At 55.6% G+C, this 16,254-nt stretch overlaps 1 protein-coding gene across 20 annotated transcripts in view; it reads right to left on the bottom strand.

The window, feature by feature from the left end:
• PKNOX2 (PBX/knotted 1 homeobox 2) overlaps nt 1-16,254 on the bottom strand; it is a 309,255-nt gene that overhangs the window by 73,203 nt on the left and 219,798 nt on the right. For 17 of the 20 annotated variants that reach the window (XM_077894043.1, XM_077894040.1, XM_077894035.1 and 14 more), the window contains one exon: nt 3,336-3,444. The exons of the other annotated variants lie outside the window; for them this stretch is intronic. In XM_077894043.1, the coding sequence (XP_077750169.1) occupies nt 3,336-3,422 (87 nt within the window). In that variant the 5' untranslated portion in view covers nt 3,423-3,444. The remainder of the gene's footprint in view (nt 1-3,335; nt 3,445-16,254) is intronic. 20 annotated transcript variants of the gene reach the window in all.

The raw sequence follows: 16,254 nt of genomic DNA, 5'->3' as shown, positions 1-16,254 counted from the left end.
AGAACTGCGCGGCCAGGGGCTGCGTGGCCATCATACCACTTGGCTAGTGCCCAGACAGCGTGGGGCCAGAACCATTAATGCTCCTCTCCTGAAACGGGAAGAAAAAAAAGCCTCCCTCATTTTTAATAACTTTATTCCCCAAACTTCAAAAATGAAATTGCCAAGTTAAGAACTTGCCTTGGAAAAAAAAATTTCTAATTTATTATAAAGAAGGTCCGGGGCTTGGGAATTTTTTTTTAATGCAGATTCCTAATTTTCCAAAGTGAGATTCTCCTGTGCATTTGAATAGATTATGCTCGGTATTGCTAGCCCTTAGCACAACGGGAACATTATTAAAACGATTGCACGGGTCTCAGAGGAAGGGCTCTGCTTCTCGCTTCCTTTTTCATTTTGGGGACTTCGAATCAGAGACTGTCCATTTTTGCCTGTGGAAGAAACTGGGTTTTCCGAGGAGGTGATATAGAGATGTGCTCAGCTGTCCAGGCCTTGAGGAAACAAGACCTAAAGGAATAGGAGGAAGTGGGGGATCCTTTCCAGAGGGCCCTGTATAAGAAGCGACTCCCCTGGGTGCTGACCCATGTTCCTATTAGGCCTGGCTTTCCTGAGGACACTGAGTGTTAGAGAGCAGCTGGTTCTCTAGGATAATGAGCATTATGAGGGCAATGGAGCAGGGCTTCCCCTGAGAAGCTCAGCCTCTTGAAAGCATAAAGGGAAGAAGGCAGGAGGACGCAAGCAAGTTCCCCAGAAGATGCACACAGAAGACATTCCTACGTGGGAGCCAGTCCACCTCAAAGTCTAGCTCTCTCTGGAGAGAACGGCCTTTCCCTATGAGTCAGAGGTCTTTGTTCTGGAGATCTCCCTCACCTCCTCCATCCTGCTCATTCCATCTCTGCCCTAACCCCCCATCCTGATCAGTTTCTTCGGGACCCGGGTGGGCCCAGGGAAGGTCCATGGCAATCTAGCCATAGCCTCCTGACCTAGCCAAGGCCACAAGAACCCCAGACTTTGGCTTGGTCACTTTACCCTGGGCACTGACTTCCTGCCAGACCCTCGGGTTACAAATAGATGTGTGGTTTCCGCGGGGCAAAGTACTCCTTGGTGTTTTAAGTGTACTTTCCCTGGTGAAGCATGGTGGCTCCTCGGAGAGGAGGGCCTTGGGACAGTCCCTGCCCAGGGCTTCTACTCCGAGGCCCTCGATGGGGAACTTGAGCCTCCCTTCATCCCCCAGAAGGCTCCAGCAGCTCAGTGGTGGCTTCCGGGGGGCTGAGTGCCCGAGGGCTGTGGCCACACCTCCATCCCCTCCCTCAGCAGCTGGGATGTATTAGTTCCCAGCTGTATGCTGAGAATTAAATTAGGCTCCTGTACTTAACTACACCCGGCTCAGCATTCTTGGACAACAGAGGCCTTGCTGCAGCCCTCCCGTTAATCCCCACCAAACCCAGACTTCTCCCAGCTGCCCCGACAGGCAAAACAAGGCTTGGGGTGGGCAGGTGGACGGCAGCAGCCACCAGCTGTGCCAGTCCAATGCTCTTTGGCCTTTTGGCCCTGCCCTCGTCTGTCCTTGAGCCTTGGGTACCAGGCCTTTGCACTCACCACCTGCTAAGTACGGGAAGTGACCCCATGTCAGGTCCCCACTTCTACTGTTGAGCTAGGAGAGCAGGATCCAGCTACAAGAGAAACGGAACCGGCGTGCCTGCCTCTTTATTGGTACCCCCGGGGTCCCCAACACTGCCCGAGCAGACGAGAGGATGAAGTCTGTATCTACTGATGGAGGAGGAAGCTCGTCCCCCGTTGCAGCCCCAAGAGTCCTAGGCCTCCACAGTCTGGGCCTCCTGCACTGCAGAAAAAGGTCCCGATGTAGGGTCGCACCCCCAAAAGCTTTCGCATTGAGGAGCCATGTAAATGCTGCAGTCACTCGTGGAAAGCTACTGACGGGGCAGAGGGTTTGCCGCATAGGAGGCTGGCTGTGGAGAGCCCACAAGGAGCACGGAGTGGACATGCTGGGGCCGGTGTGGGGACAAAAGGACGTGCGCTTGAAGGTTGGGGAATGACACGTGCTTTTGAGTTTTCAAGGGGAGAGAGTCAGTGGTGGTCCTCATGCCAGGCATTCGGTAAAGTGGGGATTTCTGGGGGTGGTGTTGTGGGGGAAAGGGATGGATGGAATGGCCACTACATGCTCACACCGGGCTGGGGCTGTCAGGATCCCAGGACCTAACGTGAGCAAGAGCCTGCCCGCCCTGTGTCTGCACATTCATGCCCCCCTCACAGCATAGACCCTCCACGTGCTCCCTGAGAACGGCTGAGTGTGAACCACTACGGAGAAGGGAGGCCTGGCAGGGACGGCTGCAGGTCCCCGGCCCACGGCAGGCCCTCACTGCACGTTTGCTGAGTGAATGAATGTCCTAGCTGGCTGCAGTGCACATTCTAGATACTCAGTCAACCCTGATAATACAGACTTGAGAGATCGGGGTAGAGAAAATAGGAGAGGGTGATGGAAAGGGTCGGAGAATGCAGGCTTCTGGGACAGCACAGCCACACAGCTAACTCAGAGTCTCCAGAGAACCGGGTGTGGAGAAAGGTGCACATTGGGTGGGTGGGGAGGCACAGGTCCCAAGTGATGGGTCTGAAAGACTGGGGGAGCCCAACCCACAAAAACAGGCCTCTAAAAGGAGGAGAGAAGACAGCAGGAAGACGGGGCGCAGATGCCACCTTCTCCAGAGGTGCAGCCAGGATGGAGTCTCTGGAGAACTCGGGGAGGGCACTGCTGTGTCCGAGCTGAGGGATGGAAACTGGGAACCAGGCGTTGGGGGGAGAAGTATTGGACGACCTACAGATACCATCCTGGCCTTTTTTCTAGCAAGAAGCCAATAGGATCCTGAGCAGAAGGGCGATTCCAGGAACAGGCAGGTAGGGAAGGACAGGACAGAGGGGCTCCTGTGACCAGTGAGTGGGGGCATCTGGTGCAAAGGAACCTCTCATTAAGAAGTTTCCCCAGATACTCACAAGCAGACTCGATTTACCTGCACCTGGATCTCCCTGAGGGAGGGGCTGGGTGCATTGGTCGGACACCTGCTCTGAGGGGGAAGCAGGGCAGGGGTGGGGGCAGGACTGGGACTGGGGGCTCCAGACCATGGTCCCAGAAGTTGGTGACAGATAAGCTCAAGTAGGATCTGAACCGGGTTTTACAAATGCAGCAATCCCTCCAGGGGTCTGTGTGGGGCGGCCCTCCAGAGGTGGGGGGGAGCCCAGGGTACAGCAGAGGCAGGCCTGGCTCTGACCCGCCCCCGGGGAAGGCCGCCGCGCCCCCTTCCCGTCACCTGGTCAGTCACACTCACCTGCGGGCTGTCCTGGTAGGGTGGGGGAGGGACATTCTGCGTGGCCATCATCGTCAGAGCGGGGGCTGGGGAGGCATGTTGCATCATGGGGTTGATTCACATCGAGGATCTGTGGCAGGAGAAAGGGGGCCGCACCGTTAATAGGCTGTGCGCAGGGGGCCCTGGGGACCGGCCGGCTTGACATTTCTCAGGCTGGGCCACCTAGACTGACGGGACACAGCAAGCGCTGGAGGCCCTTCAGGGGAGCAAATGAGAGCTAAGGGGGGAGGCCTGGGTGGGGAGGGGCTGGCTGAGCTATTTTGACTTGAAAGAAACGATATTCAAATCACATGTGAAACAACCTGTCCACCCACAGCCATGGTTTGTTCAGCATCACCAGGGGCCTGGTCTGGGAGGGGGGAAGGGGTAGGGGGCTCGGCCGGTGGCAGCTCAGGGCATTGGCGGCATTCGGGGATCCCACAAGACAGAAGAGTGCTGGCCCCTTCCCAGGCTTCTGGAACGGCCACCTGAGCTCTGGGAGGGGGGCTCAAAAACCCCTGTCCCTGCAGGAGGCATCAGGCCCTTCCACTTCCAAGGCCCAGCCCCCTGCACCGGGGTCTGGTCTGGGGGGGGGGGCGCAGCCCAACCCCTCCCAGGTGTGCTAGCCACACCCCCTAGTGGCAAGTGGAGTGCCCCGGGCTGAGGGGTGGAGTTGGCACCTGGGCACCTGGGGGGACCAGTGGGTCTTCAGGGAACCTCCAGGCTGGGGTGAGCCTCCCGTCACTTGGCGAGTTTTTCTAGGTGTGTGCTGGAGACTCTGGGCATAGGGATGTAAGTCAGCCTCCTTAGCCTTCGTTCAGTACAGAGGCACAGGCACCTGGGGCCAGAAGGGCAGAGCCAAGTCCACCCCCTCCTACAGAGGGGACGAGGCCAAGAGGAAGGATGTGTGCAGGGTGGAGGTGGGGATGGGGGATGCTGCTAGTGAAGCCGGGGTCAGTCCCCGGTGTCCTCCACTGCGCTGCCCCCTGACCCATCACCAGTAAGCCAGCTGCCCCTCCTGAGCCTCAAGCTTTCTTCTTGACCTGGAACGTGGTGCTGTAAGTGGAGACCGCTGGCAATACCCCCCAAGGAAACAGAATGCCCAGAAAGCTGTTGAGCTACACTAGATGCCCTGAAATATTTAGAGCTGGAAACCACAGGCTAGTTGCCTGACCCAGGGCTGTCCGTTGTGGGGCCTGGAAACTCTTAAAAACCTCAGTGGGGCTAGGGACCTGGGTGGAGGGTGCTGATGAGCCAGGTGTGCGCACAGACTCAGGCCCTCCCTCCCCTCTCCCTGAGGGCCCGGTGGGGCTCCACCCGCTCCCACCATGCCCTCCCACCCCTTTCCTAGGGTCTTCTGAAATGTTCTGCAGGAATTCTGTGGTAATCCCCGGGTGTTTGGAGCTGCCCAAGGGAAGGGGCTGGTCTCCAGAGCCCTGAGGGTTGTGTGTGTGTATGTGTGTGAGAGAGAGAGAAAGAGGGAGAGAGAGAGAGAGAGGGAATGCGGGTGTTGTTTGGTTATTTTTCAGGAAGAAGAGGAAGTAGAAAGCCTGGCCTGACCTCTGTCTCTGAGGCACGACTATGTTCTGACCTTCAGTGCCCAAGCAAAGACACGGGACATGTAGGTGTCCATTCAAGGACTATTTATTGGGTGTCAACTACATGCAAAGAACTGAGCTAGGAGGTGGGAAAGGGTACACGAAGGAGGCAAGATCCTCTTTCCAAGGAGTGTTATCAGTCGGGAAGGTGATGGCCCGGCAGGCAAGAAGAAAGCGAAATGAAGGTTCCAGAAGGGACCGGGTAGGGAGAGAGGGCTTTTGCTGTGACTGCAGGGCATTCCCCTTGGCCTCACTCCCACCTACACCTCGCCTACCCCGGCCTTACTTCAGAGGAGGGGCCACCGGGATGTGTTGGCAACAGAAACACTCAGGGTGTCCCCACCTCACGCACACCTGAGGCACCCAGATCCATGCTTTCTTTCTGCAAAGAGTGTCGGGAGGGAGCCCTTGGGGGAGCTGGTCACTTCAGGCGAGAGAACCAAACTGCTTTCGTGGCTGGGTGTTTGGGTGGCGGTAAACATCCAAGGAAGGGTGGAAAGGGTTCCCGAGGACAAAAGAGCATAGAGGCTCCTTGAGATGTCGGAAGAAACTTCCAGAATTAAGACGTTTGAGATACTAAAATGGGTGCGGAGTCTCTTTTGGACCTGGGGCGGGGGTGCGGGGAGAGGGAAGGAAATCGGGCTACTTCAGGGGTGTGTTAGGCTCAGGCTTTCCTGGGACTGCGGCAGATGAGGGGACACTGGTTGGGGCCTCAGGACCGGCCCTGGGGACCTGTTCCTTGGAGCTCCAGGCTTGGATGCTCCTTGGCCAGGAGAGCGCTGCGGGGCGTAGTGCCAGCGGCGTCCAGCAGAGGGCCTGGAGGGCCTTCTCTCCCCTCCCGGGGCCACCCGGTTCCCCTTAACCTCTGCGCTGGGCCTGGGGGTAACCCCATCCCACGGGTGAGAAAGGCAGAGCAGAGGACGCCCTCGGAGGAGGGCCGGGGCCACCAGATTGGGGCATTCTTTTGTTGGCTGTGCAAGGAATGGGAGGTGGGGTCACTTTAGAGTTGCTGTCCCTAGAAATACTTGCGATGGCAGGAGGGCTACGCGGTCTGGAGGCAAGGAGAGGCACGTTGCAGCCAGAAGCAAACACCCACCCGCCTGGGCTAAGAGGAGATTTTTTTGTCTCTGGCCTGTCAGGCTCGAGCAGGGGTCAGACCCGCCTCGCCAGAGGACACAAGAACAATTTTCTGAGGACCCAGATGGCCTTTGCCCCTCCCGTCCCCCTCTCCGGGGTCACCGCAGGCCACTAGGCCACTAACCCATTGCCCTCTGGGGGCTTCTCCTGCCGGAGAACAGGAGGACTTTTCATCGTTGGTTCTCTGCTCACTCAGGCACAGAAGGTTCTGGTGGGGAGACGCGGGGGGAGACCCCACACCCATCTCTGGAAGCTTGCTCTTCGCTTCACACCACTCCGCAGGCCCAGGCACCCTGGTCCTTGGGCACACCCCCCCCCCCAGCTGGCTGGCCTGGGGGTACGTGGAACCACCCTGGAGAGGAAGGCGGGGATCCAGCTTCTCTTGTCTGAAACTGGGCCCAGTGAGACTCCAGAGCTGCGTGGGGGGAGCTCCCCGCGCAATCACGGGGTGCCCGGGCCTCTTTGGGAGCACGGAGGGGAGGAGCAGGCCTGGGCTCTGGAAACCCAGCCCGGGGCTTCCAGCATGTGTCAGCGGCTCCTGTGCGGAGGCCCCAGGGCTGTTACCAGACACCAGGGCACTCAAGGGGGCACGGCCAAGAGACTGCGGATGGAGGACACACGAGGAATGATTTACCGCAGGGAAACCTTCCCAGGGAAGAGAGGCTCAGGTCAAAAGGTTGTTCTTAATGCTGAAAACCTTTACTATATGACAGCTAGGAGCGGGGGAGTGGGGGTGGGGGTGGGGGGGACCCTAAGGCAACATTCAACCCGACAATGATACCCAAGAAGTAATCTGTGTCCCTGATATTATCAAAAGGAGTCCAGGCTGCCATTTCACAGAGCTCAGGACCCAGGAAGGCCGTGTTGCACGGACTGGGGGTGGGTGAGGGGGCGTAAAAAGACACCCCGTTGTAGGAAGTAGGAATGGGCAGCTCAAGAGCACCGCCTCCCTCTCTCCTCAACTCTTGCGCCCCTCAGCCCTGCAAGGTGAGGCCCTGGGTCTGAAGCCCAAACTCCAGTGTGTTGACAAACAGGCTTAGAAAAAAAAAATAGCAAGCTCGTTAGGAAGGAGCTCATTAGGACTTGTTGACATGAAACCCATTAGACCAATTAACATTCCATTAACGGCCTGGGGCACCAAGGGGTTAATGCTGCCCTGCAGTAATTGGGCTGGGGTGCTGGGGTTGGGGGCTCAGGGCCTCCAGGATGAGAAACAAAGTCTAATTGGGAACTCTCTGGCCAGCTGGCCCGACAGCATTTGTTCTTGCCCTCTGACCCTAGCTGAGACTACACCGCATCCGGCACCCACTTTGGGAGGGGGGGACGGGACCAGCTCTCCTTTGGCCCCTCACAGCCGCGCCTCAGTGCCCCAGACAGGAGACTGGGGGGATGGCGGGCACAGGCCAAGGCGTGGATGGCTTTTCCACCCTGTTGGACTCTGAGAGTCCTGTTTTCTTCGTCCATCCCTGCCCCCACCCCCTTCTGCTCCAGTGTCTCTCTTAGGGCCCAGGCTGGAAAGTCTCCTGGACTCTCCCAGTTATAGGTGTGCCATCGAAGCTTCCAAAAGCTCTTTGGAGAAGCGAGGATCCTGGAGGCCCCAGAACCTGATTCGGCTGAGGAGTGTTGTAGTTTAGGCACAGGGGTGGGGAGAGGGAGCACTGGGTCTCCCTTCCTTCCTCCCTTCCCCAGAAAGGAAGCTACGACACACTGCGGAGGACCCCCTAGAAGCCCTTGTCTCCCGTCCTCTGACCCCCACGAGCAATATTTTCATGATTTTCCTCCCCGGGGTACACGTAGAGGCTGTGGAAGTCCCATCCCCTGCCTGGGCCTCAATTTCCTCTTTTGTAAACGCCCTTGATTGAAGCCTTGTGCTGAGGGTCGAAAAGTCTGGATTCCTCATCTAGCCCTGCCACTTCTCGGTGGCCAGGACAAGCCACGTTCCCCTCCTGGACGGCCACCATGAGGGATTTCACCGGAATATTCTGCGGGTCTTTGCCCAGGGTTAGCCCTCCACGTGAGCTTCGTCGAATGGAATGGAAATAGTTGGACTGGAGCTTCATTTCAAAGGCCAGCCAGCTGGCGGGTCTTCTCTTCCTCACTTCCCATTTGGGAGTAAGGGAGGGAGGCCAGAGAGCCAGGAGCCCTCCCCAGCGCACCCAGGTGGTTGGTTACCAGCCCACCCCCCAACCCCAGGCTGGGGGGGCCTCCCCGCAGCTGCCCAGGCCTGGGTTCTGACGTCTAGACAGGTTTGCAGGAGGCTGAAATAACAGAGTGAACTCAGCGGGAAGGGCCAGAAGGCTGCGTTAGTAACCTGGCTGGCTGCAGCTTCTCCCCCAGGAGCCGCGCCTCACCCAGGGCACAATCCGTCTATTTTCCTTTCAGCCTAGAGCCTCCTCCAAAAGGATGGTCTGGGGCCCGGCTCCCTTCCCAGAGGCGGCCTGTAGGTGGCGCCTCGGAGCCCCGCTTTAATTGCATTATATAATATAACCTGTTTACTAAATCATGTAATTCAGTCGCCTTAGGATTTACAGCTTCGGATGTGTATAGAGAATTGGACTTTGAGTCAAATTTAAAAACAAATAAAAATGAGAGGCAGCTGTTGCTGATAGTGTGATATTCATCTTTTGGAAACAAATTCACCCCACTGCTATAAATTATGCCTGGAAAAAAAGTGTTGTTGGTGGGAAGGAGTTGGCTAGGTCTCCTGTGCTGGCAACTCAGAGCGATGAATCTTGAAATAACGGTGTCAACCTGTCACCGATTTCATGTGACTCTGTGGATTTATCTAAAGAAACGCAGGGGTGCGCGCGCGGGCTCGCACGCACAACACACACACACACACACACACACCCCAGATTTCCTCGCAAAACACGGGAAGGGCTAGGAATCTCGAGCTTTAGAGGAAAGACAGTGGTCACTGTGCAGGGTGTACGGGGTCAGCGCTGGGTGGTGACGGGGTGGGACCAGTGCAGGGATGGTGGAGAGCACAGAGGTGAGGATGTACCTCCGGGCTGGGACGCTGTAAAATGTGACAAGGTCTGGTTGAAATATTTGCAAGCGATGGAAAAGTGAAGGGTCCTTGGGGAGCGGAGGGGAAGGGGCCAGCCCCCCAGGAGCCCACCAAACACTGGACCAGGTGCTCTAGGAATCGGGTGGCATGGCTCAGGGGCCGGAGGATTCAGACGACAGGAATGCCGTGGCCTAGGGGATGCTGCTTTGACCCATCTCTCTGACCTTGGGTGCTGGGGGCAAATGGAAGACCTCTAGTTTGATAAGAGCAGGCTCAGAGTGGGGTGGGGAGCCAGGCAGGTAACTATGTCACTGAAGGAAGCACAGGTGGAAGGGGACCCAAGCAGGCTTTGCACTCAGGATCAGACCCCTGCTCACTCCTGTGCTGAGGGCTGGCTGGTAAAGGTCCAAAGTTAGCCACGGCTCCACCATTACCCAGGTCCCCGGGGACACTGCACCTGGCACAGAGCCCAAGTCATTGCAGAATGCCCCAGCCCTTCCCTGCTGCTCCTGTGGTTCCTGCTTGGACCTCTCAATAGGTCTCTACTGACTTCAGCAAAGATAGCAGGCAACTCAGACTCCCTGGCCACCCACAGCCCTCTGAACTAATTGTGATTTGCCACCTTTCTGAGAAGCCTACTTGGGTGTTGGTGCCAGGTCATGCCCTATTATTATGGTGCTGGTCTCCAGGGAACAGAGTGGAGACGGAGCAGAAGCCAGCGTGAGCTTTAACTGGGATTGCTGTCTTCTGACTCCCTGAGAGACATGAAAACAGCTTTTTTGTCCCCACCCTTCTCTCCTCCTTCAGCCCTTAACCTGCCACGCGGGGCAAATGGTCTTTGGAAGGTGTGAGAGCCTTCTGTGAGGTCAGAGAAGCCAGAGACCCTCCTGCTCCTCATACCAGGATTATAGTCTCCTCCAAATGGCCACGGTCCTCCTTCCAAGGGCCTCTACTCCTCTCCTTTCCCCACCCCCAAAGCCATTTTTCGGTGTGGTCTTTATCTGGAATCCCAGTATGTCTCCCATGTGTATGGCTGGGTCAACAGATCGTCTATGCACTCACTGACCCCAGTCTAGAGACCCCGTTCTGGGAAGCGAGGGTGGTTATCATCCACCCTGGACCCCTCTGTGCACACAGTTTAGGCAGGGGATGCTCAGTGGTTACAGAAGGCAGAGGACTGGACTCCGTCCTGGCTGTGAGTGGGCCTGCTGGCAGTCACGGACCCACATCACCCCCTGAGCAGATTTCCCAGAGAGGAGCCCCCCTCTTGCTTCCTGCCATGCTTCTCTGATCATCAGGGTTCTGAGAACTTCAGCGCCCAGACTTTGGGCACATCAGGGCTGCTGCTTTGCCCCTTGACGCTCCTAGTTTAGCTATTTTGCAATTTGGCTTCAAGCATGTGGACCAGGGTCAGAGTTGGGAGAGGAACTCATGCTCTGCACCATCCCTCATTCCTGCCTGCCTCTACTTCCCCACACCAGGGCCAGAAAGTGACAGAGCAGTCACTCGCCTCCCTGCCTAGCCTGTCACACCTTTCCCAGCTTCAAAAAGCTGCTGATATATTTTACAAACTGAAACAGCAATTTAATTCCCCCTGATAGCAGCAATTGTCCATTAGATCTTCCTACCGAGGAGCTTTAACAATAATTCCTTTCATCCGACTGCTTGCTTCTTCTTGATCTGAGAATCAATCCCATAAATAGCAGGCAAGAGTTTTCACATTACTCTCCCCCTCCAGCTTTTAGCATTTTGATGAAGATTCTCATCTCCTCTTAAAGCACTTCACAACTTGGCAATTTTTCCCCCTTTGGTTCCTTTAAACAAAATAAAACAAAAAAACAGAAAGTGGTGGGGGGAGCGTGCTACTTCTCAGGGTAAGTGCGGCCCTTGCATGTGTCTCACAGGTAAGTGCCTTGCACCTTTGCCTGAGCAGAGGCAGGGGGTTGGCAGCAATGACCTCCAATGGCCACCTCCTGACAGCTCAAAGTGGGTGCTACTCTGCCCCAGAGGGGCACCATGATAGGTTCCTCACCACCCACAGTTGGGTCCGGCTTTTGTCGGTGATGCCCGACTCAGAGTATTTTTCCCTTTCCAGAAAGTCTGTCCCCTTGGTGCCACATCTCAGGAGTGGAGGCCGGGAGGCCGTGCTGCTGCCCTGGGGTGGGGTCCTCTCCCTGGACCTGTGGCCAAGGTCCCACCCAGCACTCGGGCAACTCTTGAACCTAGAGCTGGGAGTCTGCTCTCTCTCATTGCCAGCCCCAAATAGCACAGGCAGGAGAGGTGGGGAGGAACAGGGAAAGGAGGGAGCTAGAGACCTTTCATTCAATTGTTTCTCTTTTCTTTTAAATCTGCAGGCAGTCCCAGCGATCAGGGGCAGAGGAGAACCGTCTAGTTCTTCCGAGGGTACCGTGAGGGCGGTGAGGGTGGATTGCCAGGGCACCTGGGAGCCCCAGCCGCTCCCTCAAGACAGCATCACGTGCTCTCTTGTCTGCACACACACACACACACAGAGAAACAAATCTAAAAATGAACCCAGGGACCGAAATCCCCCTCGACAAACCTGATTCCCAGGTTTATTATTATTTGTCAAGAGCTGACGGCAGCCGCTGCTCGGGAACGGAGCTGAGAAAACAACACGGGCTAGGCCCCTGAGGCTCACAACTCAGCAGAGACAGAGGAACAGCTCGGATGCTGGGGAGCCCAGATGGAAGGAGGGCTTCTGTTCTGGAAGGAGCCAGGCAGCCACCTCCCTGCTGCCCTGTCTGCCTCCCTCCCTTTCAGAAATCATTGTCTTCTCTGAGGCGGGCACTCCCGGGGAGCCGGGAAGAGGAAGGAAAGCAGGGGTGGGCAGGGAGGGGGCTGGATCCACAGGACTGGGTGGGCGGCAGAGGGGAAGGGACCACAGAGATAAGGGACCCTGTCTCCTATCCCGTCTGTCCCTTGTGATGCTCTCAGATTCTCCTGGAACCAGGGGATCCTGAGAGGGTCAGCCAAGCCCCTTTTCACCTGTACGACCACACCAAGTCCTCTGGCTGGATGATGCCTGGTTCTCTAAAATTGTCTCCAGAAAAAAATGGTCAGGAGTCACGGTTGTTGAAGCAAGTGGCTCTCTGGGCTGAGTTTATCATGGAAAAGCCACTCATCCTGGTACATCCTCACCCAGCTAATGGGTGTCCTTCCTCCCGAGGCCTTTGCAGTGGCCCAGGCAAGCTTGTGAGGAACTGGCAGAGTCAGGCCCCAAGGTCAGTTCAGCGAGCCTTGGTCCTCATGGCTGTTTGGAGGCAGGGACACTGGCTCTGTGTTCCTCACCTGTTGGGAAAGGGAGCCCCAGGGAAAGGAGGATGGTGGCTGCCACGTGTGAAAAAGTGATGCCGGGCAGCAGTCCCACTCGTGGGACTCAAGGCCCAGCTGAACAGACATGCCCCCCATCACCTTAGGAAAGTTTTCCTCCCTGCTTTTTGCTGTGCTTCTCCTCTGCCATCTAAGTCCCTGTAGGGGACACCACTCTGGTGTCCTTTCCTTCATCCACATTTTGCTCAAAACTCTACTCTTCCATGAAGCAGAGTAGAGCATGGAAGCTTGAAAGATCACTACCCGAGTTTCTATGTTACAAGACGTCTGCTTTCCATCCACGCGTCCCGTCTTGCCCATTGAACCCTGTGCCCCCCGGCACACAAGGATCATGGCTTTTCCTTGGGTTTCCTTTCTAGGGGGCAGAAATCCTGGGCCACATGATTTCACAAGCTCTATATCCTTACAGGGCGTGAATCTATACACAGTTACAGTTTAATTTCTTGGGCTTACTGTTACAATGTAAAACAAACAGACAAATCTGGAAAATATAGCTCTTTGAGTCCCAGCAGTCATTCACACCTCAGTGAGAACGAGTTTGTTTCCCCGGAGCAAATTTTGATAGGGGTGAGATGGTAAGTGGAATTGATAACAGCTGCCATTTATCGAGCTTTCCCCACGCCCGGGGCATGAGGCTTATCTATGTGATGCAGATAACCTTGTGTATTCCCACCCCCCCCCCACCCCGCCACCGCATGGTGAAGGCAAGAGGCTGTGCCCATTCATGGATGTGAAAACTGAGGTTCAACGAGGTTGAGGAGGTTTTCCAATGTGATACAAGGTCTGCTTGCAGAGTCTGCATGTTTAACCTAGAAGTCTCAGGGTAGAGGTGGGGAACACCGGAGGGGGAGTGAGCTTCCCAGAAGGTGGGGGAAGTACAGAAGAGGGAAGGGTGAATGTGGAAATGAGCTACCAACAGAGTCGGGCCATCCCGTACCGGCTGTCCTTTAACGTTCACACGCCCTGGATTTCTGCGGATTATAGCAATCCACCTAAAGGTCTCCCGGCTGCCAAATCTGGGCATCCGTACCCCCCGTTAATGCGCACGGTCTTGGCACCTTTGGATAGTGGCACCGCTTCGGGAGCAGCCCGCTTCCGCCAGCCCTGTCACCCTCGGACCGCAGCGTGGGCACACATTTTATTTAAAGATTTCACTGCATTCTGCTCTTCTCATTTCACAAAAATGAGTGGAAGATGGAAAGCTGGAAGTGCTGATCCCAGGGATAAGAAGTAGGGGTCTCATAAACATAATACCGCTGAGACAAAGATGGAAAACATCAAGCATGCTGAAAGAGGCAAATCTTGAGTTTCCATCGTAGACTCCCTGGACTGTGGGCTCAATTATAAAGGGGAGGAACAGAGTTAAAGGATGCACACAAAATGACAGAAATCCATGGTGGAAACCTGCATGTGGGGGGCGACGCGTAATTGGGAATTCTATTGTGTGTTCGAGCCGCCTGGGTGGGAGTGGAAGTCTGGGGACCCATGCTGTGCCAATGCGGGGCCAGCCAGGGCCCTAACCCCACACTCTGTGGCCCTGGGGCCAGGGCTCTGACTCACATCTCCTTCCTGTCAGCCCGGGCGCGGGGTCCCACTGTGGTCCAGGTGGGGGCCACCAGGGGCGGGGTGCGCCGGAAGGGAGCGTGCAGCCCGCAGCCCGTCTGCTCCCTGTGGCTGTCTCCGCTTGGACTTCTTTCCCCACCCCGCTCCTGGTTTTCCAGGGACCACCCACAGCTGCAAAGAAGTCCCTGTTCTGGAGGGAAGTAGGCCCATGACTCACAGGCTAAGAGGCACCTGGCTCTATCTCTGGAAAGCCTGTCCAGTTGAGCAGTATGGGCTTTTTCAAGTTGGGGCTGCCCTGCCGTAGGGGGCATCTCACTCCCCGTCATATCTCCCTGAGTTCTAGCCTTATCCCCCTGCAGAAGTCCCTTCCTGCTCACCCTCCTTTCAGTCTTCTTCCTCTCCTGGCCCAGATGGATTCTGGGCAGCAGTCTGAACAGGTGACGGGTGAGGACATCTCTGCAGGCCAGCAGCGGGGTTGGTACCCACAGCCTCCCGGACAGGCAGCTGAACACAAGTGCAGAGGACCAGAGCTGTGTTCTACTTCCCACCGGCTCCTGCCTGCCCCCTGCCAAGCCCCAGCCCCTTCAAACTCCAGCCTTGGGAGGGGTCTGCAGTTCTCTGGCTTCTCATAGGGAAACTTTTAGTCATCTGCTGGCTCTTTCTGCTGCACTCAGGCACCCAGGAGAAGTGTTTCATATTAGCAGCAGAATCTTTGATTCCTAGAAGCTTGTCTGAAAATTAGAACTCACCTCAAACCTTAATCCTGCCCTTTGCAATGCCAACTCATGTTCCATCATGTGGTCTCAGGGGCTAGAAAGAGTCCTGCCTTCAGTACAGATTCATGGTGGGCTCAAAGGTCAAAATTGTGCCCCTACTTTCCCCTCTTCTCTCTCTAGTAAGAGGGGACTCCACTTCTCATGGCAGGGCAAGGGCCAGGGGATGGAAGAAGAGAGAAGACAGTGGATTGTGGCTCTTGGGGACCAATTAGGATGCTCTGACTTAAAACAGAGAATGATCTTCTGGGATCTGAGCCCTTGTTAATCTGGATCTTCCAGTGTCTGGCCCTCTCAGGGAAAAGGAGCGAAGCATCTTGGCTCCCAGATCTAGAGCTTCTGTCCAGAGCAGGTTGGTCTGGGCAGTCAGGGGAGCTGTGTGCGAGCTGTCTGCTCCCAGAGCCAGTCTCTGGGGTGGGGAAGAGAAGCAAGTGGGAATTCTCATCCAAGATGCCTCCCCCAGGGCACAAGGTAGCCTAAGGCTGGGGCAGATCCCAGCTATCCAAGCCCTCTAATCTTTCTTCTCTTTTTAGGGCCTGGCTGTCTCAGGTCAGAGCATCTGCTGTGCAGCATTGCGGAGGGAAGTCTGGTGTCTCTTTGTCCTGGAATTCATAAAAGTGAAAAAAAAAAAAAGATCTCACTTAATGAGATACTTGCCATGGTCAGGGATTATTTCACTAACGGGAGCTTTGTGTGGAGGTGAGCTGAAAAGGTGTAGGGAATAGGGAGATGAAGAGGAAAGGAGGCCCATTTAAGAATGATCTGGAAGGTCAAGGGGTCCCCAAGGGGGACAGGCTGAGGCTGCTGAACAGATGAAAGGTTCAGGGAAACATCTGTAGTGGGAGGCTGACCACTGTGGCTGCCCTACTGCCTGACTTCTGCCTTCCCCTCACTTCTCACTCTGCACCTTCTTCCCCAATTCCAGGGGCTATTAGGTCTCAAGGCTCCAGGGAGATTGCCAGAGTGGCAGGGTTGTAGCATCCTGAGTGGTCATGAGGTCTGACCTCTCTGTTCAAATGAGAAAACTTGTCCAAGTCCACGCAGCGAGTTGAAAATAGGAACCTGACTAGAATCCAGGTCCCAAGAAACACACCCGATAAGCATTTACTGAGCACCTACTACACACCAGGCTCTGTGCTGGGCAGTGGAGCTGCCAGGAGGAAACAGACAATGGAGCAGGATAAACGAAGAAATAATGAAATGATAATCTCCCTGAGCTGAAGCAAGACCACTGATTTCAGATTGAAAGTGGTCCCAGGGCCTGAGCAGGAGTAATGAAAAAAAAAGAAAGGAGCAAACAAAATGTCAAGCCTCAGCACACGGTGGTGATGTTTTCGAACTTACAAAAGAAAGGCAAACCGGAAGTTTTCATGAATTCTTATTGCAAGATGGGAAATACAAGATGAGAGAATAACGTCTTCAAAACCTAAGAGAAGAAGTTTTTGTTTTTTTTTTTTAAGATTTTATTT

The sequence above is a fragment of the Canis aureus genome, chromosome 3, assembly GCF_053574225.1.
Source record: "Canis aureus isolate CA01 chromosome 3, VMU_Caureus_v.1.0, whole genome shotgun sequence".
NCBI lineage: Eukaryota > Metazoa > Chordata > Mammalia > Carnivora > Canidae > Canis > Canis aureus.
This window is presented reverse-complemented; position numbering and strand designations above follow the sequence as displayed.